Source organism: Toxotes jaculatrix, chromosome 10, assembly GCF_017976425.1.
Source record: "Toxotes jaculatrix isolate fToxJac2 chromosome 10, fToxJac2.pri, whole genome shotgun sequence".
Lineage (NCBI taxonomy): Eukaryota > Metazoa > Chordata > Actinopteri > Toxotidae > Toxotes > Toxotes jaculatrix.
Genome location: NC_054403.1, coordinates 17,568,820 through 17,585,019, shown reverse-complemented (window position 1 = coordinate 17,585,019; position 16,200 = coordinate 17,568,820). Strand labels below are relative to the sequence as shown.

Genomic DNA, 16,200 nt, shown 5'->3' with positions numbered 1-16,200 from the left:
TAATGGTTGTCTCTCTTTTGGATTCATTTATCCTTGAGCGCCTTTGAGTCGGAGAAGCCGGGCTGTGTTCTATTGTATTTCATGCTGTCATCTACTTCTGTTTGGTCCACTGTCAGTTGTGCGCGAGGAGGTGTTTTTTTTTTTTTTTTTACTTCTGGCGTACAATTAAGCCTAAATGAGTGCCATGGTCCAATGATAAGAGCCTCAAAGTGTTTAAGTGGAATATCTTGGTTAAATCACGTAAGTATTTCCGCAATTACCAAAGTCCTCTCCCTTTGCCTCTTGGTCATGAACACATTGTTAAAAAGGTGCTGAAAGCTTTCAAGGAGCAGACTTGGATTAAAGTATTAAAGAGTGGATGGAGGAGTTTGGCTTTCCAATTTAAGAGTCTGTTTTATTTCATGATGCAGTTCCTCCTCAAGTGTAAGAAAAATTGTGTGGATCATAACTCTGGCTTTGAAGAAACAAGTGCCTCTTTTTACTTCTCAAAAAGACAGAAGTTGGGAAGGCCCCCCTCACCCCTCCACATCCAGCTCAGGAAGCCCTGCACCCTCTGCTCTTCCTCTGCAGTGAAGGCACTTAATCACACTTGCTGCTCTGTAATGGACTTCACATGCACTCACGCCTCGGCCTCATCCCTTTCTTCTTCTCCTCCTCCTCCTCCTCCTCCGATCTGCTCTCCTCTGTCAGAGTGATGTAAGATCACGAGAATGGGGAAACACCTTCCAAGGAGAAAACACACATGCACTTTCACAACACACACGCACACAGAGCTCCTCTCTGAGTGCTGAATGGTGAGAGAACGACACATGCCGCATGAGACGAACTTGGATAGCAACATTTCTCCAAACTGAAGGTAGGACATGCAAAATGAATTTCTTTCGGGGCGGGGGAGTCACTGGGATTTATAACATCAGTATTTTTTTTAAAAGAGACAGATTGTGTTTATTTTCAATTTATAAGCAGATTTTTTTCTTTAGCATGCATGCTGCTTGGGTTTAGATTTAGTTTGCATGTGTGGTTCTCAGTCCTTTTCTCCAAAATTCCTTTTTTTCTATTTAATTAAAGGTTACCAAGTATAGTAGCAGACTGTCACACTGATTTAAAAAGAGATGATCAGTCCCCTGCTCTAACATTCCTGCCCATATAAATTCTCTCAACCCTGACACTACAGAAAACACAGTAATTTAAGTGCAAACCCATATTTTAAAATCCATGCATCTGTGTTCCTTTGAGCAGCGCTGGTGCAATTGATAAGCGTTCCCTTGGAAATATTCTTTTTTTCTTTTGAAGCCCCAGAGCAAAATGTCCCCCAGTTTATCTTTTTCTATGCTACGTCTGTAGCCCAAAACAGTCCTATCATTATTTTTAAGGATCATTCTTCCCCAGAGAGGGAAACCAGAAAATAGGAGTTATAACCTGTGATCTCCTTCTGACGTCAGTGTTGAGGCTCACAGAAAAGGAGGCAAATACTTTGGGGGGTAATTACATCTAAAGGAGCTTTATTATCTCTCAGCACTGTAAATTCTTCAGTAGATACTACATCCTCATCCGCAGAGCGTCATATTCGTCCCTGGAGGTTTGTCAGCTTGTAGGCACAGATAAAGGGGTGAGACAAAATCTTTGTCTCTGTGGCTGTGGCAGACAGTCACGTTCCCAAACAGGCCTCTTTAATGAACTGACATATACAGTAGGAACAAAAGAGCCACTAAAATCCACCAGAGTGAACTTTTAACCTCTGAGTTATGTTGCCATTAGCTTTGTTTACTCACTGTCCCACAGCTGTATATGTTAAAATAATAGAATTAATGCAAAAATCTGCTTTTTTTTTCAGATTTTCTTTTCATATTGAAAAATATTGAAGTGGTGACCCTTGCCTTTAATACAAACTACAGAAATGAATATAAAGCATTGTTCCTTAGCCAAATAAGGTGTCATATTTGTTACATGGGCAATGCTTCAACATCCTGCTCCAGGATGATGTTAATCATGTTTGAGTGGTATTACTCCGTGTCAGATCTCTTATGACCGAACTGTTCCAATAACAGAAATCTAGATAGACTTGTTTTAGATTTGAGATTAGTAGTGCTGTGTATAAACTGCTGACAGATCAATCACAGAAACAGAGCTCAAGAAAATCCATTGTATTTAACAGTTGGCTTCTGAAACATCAATCAATCAATCAATCAATCAATCAAATAAATCAATTCTCATAACATTAGACAACAACCTTTTATAAGGTGGTAAAACAATGTTAAAGACCCTCTCTGATGTTTTTTTAAGATATATAGAAATACTCTGCTACTTTGAACTATTTTTTGTGTTGGATATGTATTATCCACAAAACTTCCAGTTGCCTCTTTCTTTTCCCCCATTAAAGAAAAATCTGTGAAAATGCAAATATTTATTTCGAAGGTTTAACTGCTGGATACATGATGTTCCCTACTTCACTGCTAAGTCTGTTCTCAGCGAGGTTCAAGTTTTCACATCACACTTGTGCGAGTTTCGTATTGAACCATGATTGGCTCCAAACGAGTTGTGTTGCCAAAAAAATCAAACTCTGCTCAGTGATGCTCAAACATCAAAGTGAAGTGACAATAAGGAAAACACATTTTTGAGTGGAGGGGACTTAAAGTAGCTTTGTTTTTTTTTTAGCTGTTAAAAAGGGGCCAGGGATCTTCAGGACCCCAAACAGAACATGAGATTTAGACTAGTTAAAAATTGCATTGAGAGGAAAACCTGGAGCTGTTGTAGATTTTTTTTTTTGTTTGTTTTTTTTGTTTCTGTCATTCATCTCAGCTTGGTCAGATTTGTCTTACACACCTGCCTTAAATGTAAAACCTAAGAACAGCCCATGTACATCTTCTTCCAGCCTCGTGCTTCTTTTCAAACATCTCACCTCATGATTTATTTCCCCACCTGCCCCACTGTTTAACTTAAGATTAGATCACAGCCTGTCAGCCACAGCCCTGCTCTTTCTAAACCCCTCACTCAATATCTTAGCAAAATATCAAAATATGCCAGCGTAGGTTTAGACAGTGATAACTAATAATATCTGTCAGTGTTGAAGTCAGGGGCAGAGAGCGAAACTGTCCACACAAACCAAAGCCAACAGTCCATTAGCGCAGAATGCTAACAGTCGGCCAGACTCTGGGAAATCTCAGAACATTGTCAAGGTCCATGTGGAAACGACCAGGGCCGAGCGACCCAGGACAAGAAGCTCCTAAATTCCAGTCCTCTGTTCATGTGTGTGTCTATCTCAAAGGTAAACAGAGTTCAAAGAAAACATTAGAAGCTAAATGAAGACAGGCGATAAACATGTTTTCGATTAATGTCAAGATGTATGTTTGGGGTTTTGGCAGCGTCTAATCATTTGTGAGATCACTGGCAGGGCGGCCTGGTGTGTGTCAGTCTCTCCCTGGTTATTATGACAAAGTTCCAACAATGTGAACACTCATTTAATGCCACTCATACCCTCCTGAAACAGAGAGAGAAACAGCAGGGAACTGTGCCAAGTTGAAGCTGCTTTGTCTAACACGTGTACGCTTTACATTTTTGATCTAAAGTAATCTGCATTTTGTCTTGCTTTAAAGGTCTTCAAAGGGCTTGAAGGAGAAAGAAATGTACCCACAATCCTCCACTCCTGAACACTGAAGGCACAGTCAAACCAGAGAGAACGCAGAGAGGGAATCTGAGAGAAAGACTGAAGAGGTAAGAAGAGTCAAAGATCCCTCCGTCACCTGATTTGTGGAGCTTTAACATGGGATGAGCTCCTGACATCAGTGACTTAAGGTAGTGTCTTTATCATCTGCTCAGACATAAAACATTCTTTATCTATCATAAAAGCTGTCATAAAAGAAAACCACAGAAAGCATTTGAAAGTGAAGAATAGTTCCTTTCAATATTACAATAATGCTGCATTTTGCCGTGATCACATTGGCTGCATCTTCTTATCACACTGCACCATCAGTTATTTGATCGTGGACAGAGCACATCTCCCTCTATCTGAGCCAAGTTGGGTTTTAGATATGGTTTGTGTTTGGAGCCATTCAAACGAAGGCGAAGAGGGATAGTTACAGAAAGCGAGGTAAAACAAGAGTGAACCAAGGAAAAGTATTCACTCGATGGAGAGAGGCTCCGGTACTTGAGAAGGTTCACATTCAGCTGGCGTTATTTCTACTACATCAGTAAGTAACCAAACTTGCCCTGGCTTTATCACAGTGCTGAGATCAGGGTTTCTAGTTTTAAATTGAGATGTACTCCTACTGTAGTTGTTTGTGCGAAGCAATACTAAAACTGTGATAAAATTATGACAATGTCACTTTACCTCTTCAGTAAGCTTGTTTCGTTATTCTCTCTTATTTCCAACGTAGCGTTGATCGTTTCGCGTCCTGTATTGTTGGTAGTTCTTGGATAGTTGTCTCTGCTCTGAGGAGAGTGGAGAGCGATCAAGTCTTTGGGGAAAGTTGAAAAGTTGTCTGTTTCCACTTTAAACACATCTCAGCTTTGGCAGCGCCGCAGAGTGACACAGAGGAAACAAAAATCTGTATCTGGAGAGATGCATTTGTTTACCTGAGGGACTTCAAGGAGCATTCCACCAATTTTACACATCAAGTTTAGTTTACACTTGATCAGGAATTCTACTCAGCCTTTGAAAACAGTTATATCCTCTGTGGCTCTGAGAATCCAAGTAAAACATGCTTCAAATCTGCAAAACCTAACTGGAGCTTTAGCCCTTTTTAAAATACAGTGTCGCACCTGTTTGACACTTTAGCCTTCATAGTGCTACTTTTGTATAGTGTATTTTGGTCTGTATGGGACTCGGTCTTCACACAGCCTTGACAAATTATACATTGTTTGAAAGCTCAGAGTCTCCTGAATGTATCTGTCCAAAGCTTTTTAGGATCCTCATATCACCGTAGCAGCTTATGACACATAATTGGTTAAGACTTGTGGTGATGGCTCCAACGTGTTTTCCACATAAAAGACACAAGTACAGGCCTTAGATTTCCTTTTTTATGCCTAAAAACTTCAGCAGTCGTACCATGCCATGTTCGTGTCTCTGTAGCTTTGGTTCAGTATCTCTTCTACTCATTCTGACTTTCTGGTTGTAAAACTTAAAGCGTTCCCTTTCGTAGGAGACCAGGGTTATGGCTGTAATCAAAAGGGTTGAAGAACAGTAACCATGTTATTTTGGGTACATTACTTTTGGGCTTGTGCACAAAAGTGGGGGAGTCTGGTAACACGTTAAGAGATGAAGGACAAACTCCCACAGTCCTTGGAATGCATTTTTGCACCAAATGAGGACTGTAGACATTGTCCTGCTTATTTAATGCATTTCAACTGTTATTAGTCGATACTGTGTCCCTGCCACTTGTTCTCATCATCATCCTGTATTGTCAATCACCTTGTATTGTACTGTTTTTGATGCTATGTGGTGGAGCCAAAGATAATTCCTAAGAAGTTCCTAACTGACTGTCGCAGAATCATATTATGAAGGATTCTCTTTATGGCCTGTATGAACTGGGTTAATGCTTGTAGCGATAAAAAAATCTATCAGTGTACTTACAATGCAGGCATGTGAATGTAGTCTTAAGATAAACTTGAATCTGAGCCCGTCCTTTGACGTTGTAGCTCTCAAACTGCATACTGCACTGGTTAGTGTAAATATTTTATGGCCATGTATTTTTTTTTTAAAACCTCCATCCGTACAGCACAGCAGTCTTAGCTTCTCACTTTTCCTGTCAGTAATCGTCTCTTTACATAATCCCACTCAAACACTCTGGTTCTGGTTTGACGCACAGATGTATAAATAAACATGTACATATACATGTTTCCCTGCTCACACATACAGTACCTCTCTAAAGGAACTTCCTGTTTATGGTAAGCTGTGCCCCAGTGTATCCTGGCTGAGCGCCCGAGAAGATCCTGGCCACTGAGCTCTGACCTCTAACCCTGGAGGGGTGGGGGGGCCAACAGGGAGAAAATGCGGTACCCCACCCTCTTGGCCCTGCTGACAGGGGTCATGTTGTACCTGGTGATGGGAGCGCTTGTTTTCTGCACCCTGGAGGCCCCCAAGGAGAGCTCGGCGTACGAAGACCTGCTTAAAACCAAGCAAAACTTCCTCGATAATAACTCCTGTGTCACCGAGCTGGACTTCCACAAGCTTGTGAAGGTATCATAATCCCACTCAAACACACAACTTTAAAATGATACAGAATATTCTCTCTCTGACTTAACTTAACAGGAGACACTCTCATGTCTATTTTAAGGCATGCTACGTTAGTTTCCACATAAAGCAGACATGTAATTATTGTGTGACACAGAAGTTTGATCTGATGCACAGCAGAGAGCATTCTAACAGAATGCTAAAAGTGCCTTACTATTTTTGATACACAACTAATGAAAACTTCATGAAGTAAGTAAATAACGTTATTAACATAGTACCTCTGAATTTTCGTTTCATAAACCAAATTAAATCAGTCTGAAATCGGGAAGGAAGCTAACTGAGTAACCTGACCCTGGTTGGGCTCGATTTCAGGCTGCACTTCGGGACCATCCCACGACCCACACTGTATTTGCGAGTAGTTAAGTGTCTACTTAAGTGATGTATTTGCCACAGAGCCAGAGACATTATTACTAAGTAATAATTACCAAGTGATGCAAATAATTTTATATCTTTGCTGTAACATTGAAAAGCTGGCTGGGGTCCTGTTTGGTACTTGAAAGTTATTTTCATGTGAAATTGCATCTTACACGTCTTGTACGTTTATGTTTGGCACTTACGACACAAAGATCTTTAAGTGTGTTGGACTTGAACTCATGATAATGTTCTGTAAAGATTTGTGTTAGAGGATAAATTTACAGTTAAATGACTTGCATCCCTCCCCTTCAGGGAGTGGTGTCTGCAGTGGACGCAGGCCTGGATGTGAGCAGCCTCCCTGCCAACTTTACCAGCCGCTGGGACCTGGCCTCCGCCTTCTTCTTCTGTGGTACCATCATTACCACCATAGGTAGGTGGAAGGATTTACCCTCAGACGGAAACTGTGAACATCTTCCATTCACAAAATGATCTCTTATGTCAAGACCTCTGTTGTAAAGATTACATACCTGATATGGAAATTGTTATTAGTAAAACAGCTGTCCACAGAGAGATCCGATCATATTCTACAGATCCGGGCCTGAGGACGAATTCACAATGGATCTTTTCTTCATTCTTATTTTCTTCGAGCAAAAGCGGAAATTAAATCAACTTTATTTCTTTATTTATTGCAGGTGGTGATTATTTAATGTGCACTTAATGATCTGTCAGTCATATGAATAAAAAGAGCACATTATTATTGTTGGTTTGATGAATACAGATGAGAAATGGTCGTCATGACTCAGGAATCCTCTGGACTGTCACACATATTTTTAGCTCTCAAAACGCTTTGTGAATTATTCTTTTCATTTCTTTCTCCTAACTCTTCCAGTTAGGGGCTTCTTTTTGCCTCAGGGTGTTTTGTGAATGAGACGCCAGGTCTGTAACTTAGTTTTTGGTTTGTCCTTGCTGATAACAGACAGTTTGATTAACCCATGACCATGGGAATAACGATGATGACTTACTGTTAAATGGAAGATTTTATATGCAAGTGTTCTTGTGGTCTGAGAAACTGCAGACATTATCTGTTTGCTTGAAAAATATTCTCAGTCAAAGAATCAGGTTGTTAAAATGGAAATGTAAGAGGCTCGATCATCTAAAAAAATATAAATGGCAATAACATTTTTTTATCCATTCATGACTGTTATACAGTAAACTACATTATGTACATATCATCTGTATCAGTATGGTGGACATGTCCTTCTTTAATTCTCTTTTTTATCTGGACCCAAGTATTTGTCTGTATGAATCAATCCTACTCCTCATGTTAGTCCAATAGACACCTCAGAGTTGGTTACTGATGTAAAATATGTTTATAAACTATAGGGAGCTTATGTACACTATATAAAAATCCTTTCTAATTAAGATAACTTCATAAGGAGTCTCTTTAAAACTTGCATATTAACTTATGTCAGTAGCTTACGGTTATTTTTGTGTTTTTTAACAGGTTTTGGGAACCTGTCTCCACGGACATGGTATGGCCAGTTGTTCTGCGTGTGCTACGCCCTAGTGGGCATCCCAATGTTTGGCATACTTCTGGCCGGAGTGAGCGACCACATGGGCACGGTGCTGCGGAGAGCTGTGGCCAAGATTGAGACCCTCTTCCTGGTGAGAATGGTCTGTCCTGCCCAAGAACCAAACCTCAGTTGGATTTACACCTGTCTGAATCACATCTAAGCACCTTTGTATATGGGGCGTGGACCTTGTTTTTTTTTTTTTTTTTAATTGCTTTTTCTTCATTAATAGTGTAGGGGCATGTTCAAGTTTGTGCAGTCTTGAACGGGGGGATTCTCAGTTTACTGTTTTGAAGCATATCAACAAAATACTGGAGCTCATGCCCTCTGCTCAACACTGAGCAACTATACATGAGCCTGTGTATGACAGTGATAGCTGAAGAATTAAAGTACTTTATTATTTTTATTATTACTATTATTACTATTATTACCTTCACCTGTATAGTCATCAACCAAGAAGCTTGAATATTTAAGCAGCTTAATAAAAAAAGCTTAGATGTGAAAGTTCATTCTTGACCTTAGAAATAGTAGACTCAAGATCCACTTTTTTTTTTTTAACTTTTAATTATATCTCATCAGCAAATGCAGTTTGTTCAAAAGCAAAGCACTGGAAAAAGCCAGCAAGATGACTTTTAATTAAGATCATTTTGTCAAAACACGATAGCAATGTTTACAAAGGAATATAAAATGGACAGCACATGATGCATAATATTAAATTAAATACAGATTCATGGAATTAAAGAAGGGTCCACCAATAAATTGCACATTGTCCATGTAAAAAAGTGTAGACATGACATGAAACACGATGATCTGTGTGATCAAACCAAGAGTGACAATTCTTACTGATTTCATTGTTTCATTTAGTAGAATTTTATTCTTGTTCTGTTTTGAAATTTGTATCTATAACAGTCTTAAGTAATCATTATTATTCACTCTCTCTCTGCATTTGTTGTTTTCCTTCTCTCCCACAGAAACGCAAGGTCAGGCCGACCACTGTGCGTGTGATCTCAGCAGTCCTCTCCATCCTGATTGGCTGTCTGATCTTCCTCGCTGTGCCAGCAGTCGTGTTTCAGAAAGTGGAGGATTGGTCATTTCTGGAGTCCCTCTATTTTGTGGTCATCACTCTCACCACTGTTGGGTTTGGAGACTATGTTCCAGGTACAGGCACACACACACGCACAAGATCACACATCAAGTTACACACAAATTCATGTGTGCCTCATTTCAAACTGGTCTAGATAAGTGTTTTCCAACCTGTGTGTAGAAACACCCGCAAGAAATATCATGATGATTCTGAAGGATCACAAGATGATAACGATGGAAAATAAATTCTGCTACACAAATTTCAGTTTATTTTTCAGACTTTTTAAAAAAAAATCTTTCTTCTTGTGAAATACTGTGTAATTTGATCTCTGCGGGTCTTTAAAAATTCAAATTATACAGTTTGATAACCGAAAATTACTACTTGATTAAACTGCAACGGCTCATAGACAAGCACCCTGTGATGAGAGTTTGCAAGTCACCTCTGGAACAGACATCGCTTTGTCCTGAAGCTGTGTTCACTTTATAGTGGAAAACGAGGCTCTGGAGCCGTGTGTGCTGCTTTGCCAACTTATTGCCAATATCAATTTTAAAATAGTGTTAGAAACTAAAAGTTTAAAAAATTCTGGCACAACTACATGGAGGAGGGAACAAGTCTGAAGAGGTAAAAAGACCTACAGGCTTTGAAAAAAATCACACACAACTCTACTACAAGGCTCATATTTAACCCAGCAACTTTTTTTTGGTTTTGTCATAGCATAATTGTCACTGAATAGATCCATTTAGAAATGCAACACATGAATTTATCTGTCTGAGGTCAAACTTCAACAAATTTGAACTTTTGGTGTAGTATGGTGCTGCCGTATAAACTTTAGCACAGTGTCATAGGACTGTAGCACATATATAAAACAATTAGAGCTGAGTTGATTAATCAGTTAGTTGATGAACAGAAAAATAAACAGCAACTTTTTAAAAACTTTATTTTTCAAGAAGTTGGTCATACAAACAGCAGATAAAAAAGTTTGATTAAAGTAAATTATCAGTTGCAGCCCTGTACACAATCATGGAAGAGACGTGCAAAAGTGAACTTGGTCTTAGGCAAAAAATGTTGGGAGTACAGTGGTGTATTTTCTGTATCAGACCGTCTGTCTGTTGTGGAGAGAAAAAGAAAGCCGAATATTTCTGTGGAGATCAGTGGAACGTCACATCACATCAACCACTGCTTCCTCCGTGTCCAGGTGGTGGTCATGAGGATGGCATGTTCTTCAAGCCTCTGGTGTGGTTGTGGATAGTGTTTGGTCTCGCCTACTTTGCCTCCATCCTCACTATGATAGGCAACTGGCTGAGGGTGCTGTCTAAGAGGACTCGAGCTGAGGTGAGAGGTGTACGTTGCAGGAATGTTTACCAAGAGAGGAACAGCTGTACACCTCTCCTATTCTGCTCTTCATGTTGTATCTCTCTCTCTCTCTCTCTCTCTCTCTCTCTCTCTCTCTCTCTCTCTCTCTTTCTCTCTCAGATGGAGGAGTTGAGGGCCCACGCCACAGACTGGACCCAGAACATCCAGAACATGTCCATGGACTTCCGCATCCCAAACCCTCTGGAGTTCAATGACCCCTTTCTCCTGCAGCGCCGGCGCTGGAAACGCAGCGAGCGTCGGCGCATCCGTCGGGGAGCCCAGGGCACTCTGGGATACTGGGTTCGAGGGGGATCTGAGAATGGACATTTACCAAACCGCTGGGCTGGCCTCTCCAACTCCATGAGCCAGTTGGAGGCCCATTCGTCTCTTGAGAGAGCGGCAGTGCCTAAGTCCAAGCCACGGGTCAGTGCTACTGGAGGGGGAACGGTCCCAAAAGCAGGGCCTGGATTGAGAGTCGACCCCGCTGTGAGTCTGCAGGTGGAAGGCAGGTCATTTCCTCACCTGTTTGCCCGCTCATTCTCCCTCCCTGTGGCCCGCTCCACCTTAGAGCTGGACTCCGCAGGTGCAGCCATGCAGGGGGGATCTCTTTCTGGATCTGAGTCTCCTTATGACTCCAGATCAGACGGCTCCTCAGTCTCCTCCTCTTTCGCAGTCCACCGGTTCCAGCCCTGCTGTACCATCAGCACCATGGAGAAGGGAGGAGCGAGAGCCGCAGATATGGACACAGCACAAGAGAAAGACAAACTGATTCCAGCAGAGAAATGTGGATCCGTAGCAAACAGTAGCCACAAACATACACCTACCCTTGACTTTTGTCCACGCTCCTCCCCTCCTCCCCCCTTCTTTCCTCCTTCCCTCCCCCCAATCCTCCTTCCCTCCCCTCCCCTCAACACTGCCTCATCAGCCAGCTGCCAGCTGCTGGATTTCTTCGGGGAGAACCTGGCGTACATTGACGAGTCCTCAGACACGCTGAGTGACCGTGCCCAGTCGGCGGGGAGCGAGGAGAAGAGGACGGCCGCGAAAGCCCAAGAGGAAGAGCATAAAGCGACAGCTCTCACACAGGTGGAGCCCCCTGCAGGTGAGGAGGCCCAACAGTGACATGCAGCCACCATCCAATCCCCCTACACCACCTCCAGACTCTTCTCTTTCAGACCTGCCCCAAGCGGGGAAGCAGACAGATTCAGCTCCTGGACTCTGACGACCACCACACTCACAACATGGTGCCAAGGTTGAGACATGACAAGACAAGGCTGTGGGGTTACAGCAAACCCGATACTCCTACCCACACACAATGTGCATACCAAATCCAAATCTCACTTTACAAGTCAGCTATTAATCAGTGCTATTTATGGTTAGCCTTGCAGAGTCAGCCCACAAATTTTGCTTTGTTACTTTGTGATCTGGCAAAGCTCAACAGACATTTGCTGGGGACAGGAGTCCCTTTAAATAGGCTGCACAATAGATGATTTATAACTGAGACATCAACATGAACCCAGTCCTCGTGACTGGGACAAATGTTCTCTTAGCTAGGATGTCCTTGGTCTTGGTTTGAGATTATCAAACAGCCAAAAAAAAAATCATAGGCCCAGTTTGGAAATTCCATGTTTTTCTCAAATAAATCTAGAGAGAGAGAGAGAGAGAGAGAGAGAGAGAGAGAGAGAGAGAGAGAGAGAGAGAGAGAGAGAGAGAGAGAGAGACAAACAGGCCTTTCAAATGAAGGAATTATTTTTCATGTTAAAATCGACCACACTTGGTGTAAACAGTTTGTCAGGAGTTTTAGAGGTTTCAGGAGGCAGTAAGTCATATCAGTAACCAGACATCATTAACACACATACACATTTTGTTGATCTGGCTTTTGGCCAATGAGCTTGGTCGACTCTCAGGAGACATATTTGTCGCTACACATCAGGGTGAAGCTGGCTTTGTGAGGCTAACTTTTGGTGACTGACCAATGGCTTTACATTCTGTGCAGGGTTTCCCGCAGTTTTTTTACAGCTGAGGTGGGTCACCTCACCTGGAACCAGACCACTTCTGCTAACATCAGAAAAATGTATACACTTTTACAAAATAGAACATTAAAAGGGAAAAAAAGAACAAGGAAAGAGAGCAGAGGAAGAATTTTACACAGCAAATGCCATATATTCAGTAAATGTCAGCATCATCTACTAACTAAACTGATCACAAGACACGATGCGTCAGGTTCTGGGTGGCTTACCACCTCGGGTGAAAAAATTCCCTGGGGAAAACCCTGCAGTGGGTGGAGAAACTGAACCACAACAGTACATCAGTATCAAGGCACAGCAGGGCCAGTGTCGGTCCTCTGTGTAATGCTGTCAAACTAGTCCTGACTAAACTTTATTCGAGACTGAAACTGTCCAGATAAAACAGGTGACTGACTACTCCCCTTAAAGGTGTTTCATGGTTCATGAAGTGGCTCTTGAATATTTTTAATGGATAAAAAGGGTTAAAAAAAATAAAAAGTCAGACCAAGTAGCGTTTACGTGTTAAAGCGTTTGTGCTCCTTACACCATGATAAACATCTTTGTGTGCTTGCCTTGGATATAAGTGGTCAGAGAGCTGTAACAGCAATGCTAAGGTTATTTTTAAGCTTGTGGTGTTTACCAAATGTACGATCAAGTGTTCTTAAGTCACTGTTGGCAAGATTCTTCTTGTGACCACTTTTCCTTTTGGCTGACACAGTTTTTAATGGGTTTTATTATTTTTAAAGACTCGGCCCCTTTGCCACATAAATAACCAAGCAGGTTTTTCAAGTTTTGTACACACCTTTCAAGTGCTATTTGTCCTCAGTTGAACTCTGTTAGTTGCCTCATGTTGTCTTGCAGTGGCACATTAAAGATGTGATTATCAGATCTCTGTTAACACACACTGATATTAACAGGGCTTGTCTGTGCAGAGGCCTTTGTGTTTTCTTTTCTTTTTAATATCATTGTGGCAGTGTTCTCAAAGTTTCCTTGTGGAGATTTTAAACACTGTTAACGCGACAAAGAAGACAACTTCAAACTCATAAACATGGATGTAATCAATGCAGGTCTCAAACAATAAAGAAGAAAATTGGCTGTGCAAAAGTTTTACAAGGAAAGTTTGTGAGACTTCAGGGATACGCACAGTGCCTTTTGGTGCAAAACAGTAAATGTAAACAAAAACTTTGCCTAGAAGAAAACTCCACAGGGCGCCTTAAGTTGTACAAAGCCCGTAAAGTGTATGAAGTGATGATGAGTGGTATAAAACCAAACCTGTATCCAAGTTTCATACTACTTGCTGTTTCTAGACTGTTTTCGAGTGTGTTGATGCTCACAGGTGCTGATAGTTCCAGAGAGATCTTGGAAAACAAAACAACTAAAAAAAAAAAAAGAATCTCTAGAAAGACGTATTGCTGTCTCTTTTAATTGGAATTTACATTTTAAAATTCATTTTGATTGACATATCATTTCCTTAGTATATAATAAAGTATGTTAATTACTTGTACACTAACCCTAATAAGAGTAAAGTTTAGTTTCTAGTACACACTGTATACAGTTAGGATTCGGTATAAAATCGGGACATAGACTGTTGATCCCAAACCTCCGTCCACTGGAGAGCAGTGGATGTGAAATGACCTGAACCCTGAACTCTCCAAGTCCTGAATGAACTCAGCTCTTGGGATGTGGGACAAACAGCCAGTTCCTGCTTACTCAGAACCAGGAGCTACTACACGAGGCTATCGTGGCATTATGCCCTCTACCAGTGCCAAAATAAGTAACTGACTGAATCCACACTCAGATTCAGGCTACCGCATATTTTGTAATTTGTTGACAGAGGGCTGGAAGGAGAAAGACATTCACATGGCACTGCACTGGTGTGCTGACCATGGCCCATCAGCAATATTGTCATGTGGAGTCTGACTCCTGACCCAATGAAGGGTGCGTTTCCTCTTTCTCTGTTTCTTTTAATTCTTCTATACATGCAATAAAAAATGAAGCTGAAGAGTCAGGATATTTGAATTGTGTCTCACTGACAACTCCTTAGTTTCAGACAAAACATGTGACTCTTAAGCTCTAAACTTAAATTTCAGATAGGGGACGTTTGTGTGGGATTAGAAAACGTTTTCCGATCTGTTTACTAAATGCCTTTCCTGTTAATTTACTTTACACATTTGCTTTGTTAATCAAAGTATTAAATTTAAATGTGAATGTACATTCAAATGTCAACCATACATCTTAGTGTTAAATCTAAGTTCTTAATCAAAATGTCTAATAAGATTCATACAGTATCCTAAACGTATTACAGCCTAAATCCAGTGGTTGAATGGAACTAAGTACATGTATTCAAGTAGTGTACATAGTAGTACACATTTAAGGTACTTTTCTTGAGTATTTTGTTTTTATTCAGTTTAATGCTTTTTCCAGCTTCTCAAATGTGATGTTTTTTTGTTTTGTTTTTTGCTGTTCTTTAATTATTTTCATAATTTAACTTCCTTTTTAATCATTTTGAGATTCTGACTATTTGTTGGCCAAAACAAGCTACATGAAAATGTCACTTTGGGCTCTGGGTAATTGTAACCATGTTTTTATAAACCAAACAATCAGGAAGATGCCGATCTGTGGCCTCGAGAAAATAAACAGCAGATTAATGCATAATGAAAATAAGCATTACTTACAGTCCTATTATTTATAGTTGACAATTACTTCCTCTTCAACCAAATACAACTGATAAATGCTTTTACGTTATTGCACAAGTAGTAATAATATAATATTCCATAATATTACTGAATATTTCTTCCACCACTGTCTAACTCTAGATCAATTAGTTCTTATTATGCCAAATACAGTCAATACATCTTGCAATAACATATATCCAAAACAAAACAGCTACAGTTACAATAACGATATTATACTTACCTATGATGTGTTTTGTGCAAAAAATCAATTACATTGTGCTTTGAACAGAATAAAGGAAAGAGATGCTACAATCCTGTTCAAGGTCTTTTTCCTCATCTTTAAGTAGCTGTCTTACTTAAAGCCTCCGTCTACCTCCAGCGGTTGACAGGGGCTGCAGTGTCCGTGTTTGTTTGCCAATGTTCGGATAGGTTTTTGTGACAATATGGCTTGTTGTAGTGTAGACTGTACTAACCGACCATCGAAGGAGTCTGTGTTGCAGTTTTTTCGTTAAGTAAATAAACATAGTTTGCTATTTGCTTTAATTATTATTATTATTATCCACTAGAAACCACATTATCATCAGTCAAACAGAAAAGTACTATTTATCTAGCTCCATGATAGTCAGACTCTGAGTCAGACGTGTGTGTTTTGGTAAGGAATATCACGTGATTTTTGATGTATGAACCACTTCACTGCTTCATTCGGTATCGAAACTCTATCAATGGTTTAGTTGTCTTGCAACAATGTAGCGTGGGTTCGATTCCCGTCAGAGCTGCGTGTTATTTAGCTCATGAATTAGACATTTAGAATGAGATCACATTTGCCATCTGGGGACTAAACACCCAGTATTCAACATCTTTTAAGTTATGGTCTGTTTAGACTTGTTTTAGGATAGCTTACGATTCATAACACAAAATATCAGGCCAAGTA

The 16,200-nt window shown here is 40.5% G+C and overlaps 1 protein-coding gene across 1 annotated transcript; it reads left to right on the top strand.

The window, feature by feature from the left end:
* The first annotated feature begins 802 nt into the window (after positions 1-802).
* On the top strand, positions 803-15,463 carry kcnk4a (potassium channel, subfamily K, member 4a). Its single transcript, XM_041047423.1, is given in 9 exon segments — positions 803-856; positions 3,594-3,711; positions 5,889-6,175; positions 6,896-7,013; positions 8,088-8,248; positions 9,126-9,312; positions 10,434-10,570; positions 10,712-11,622; positions 11,624-15,463. Coding segments are annotated over 7 exon segments (1,890 nt in total). The 5' UTR covers positions 803-856; positions 3,594-3,711; positions 5,889-5,986; the 3' UTR covers positions 11,811-15,463.
* The last annotated feature ends 737 nt before the right edge of the window (positions 15,464-16,200 follow it).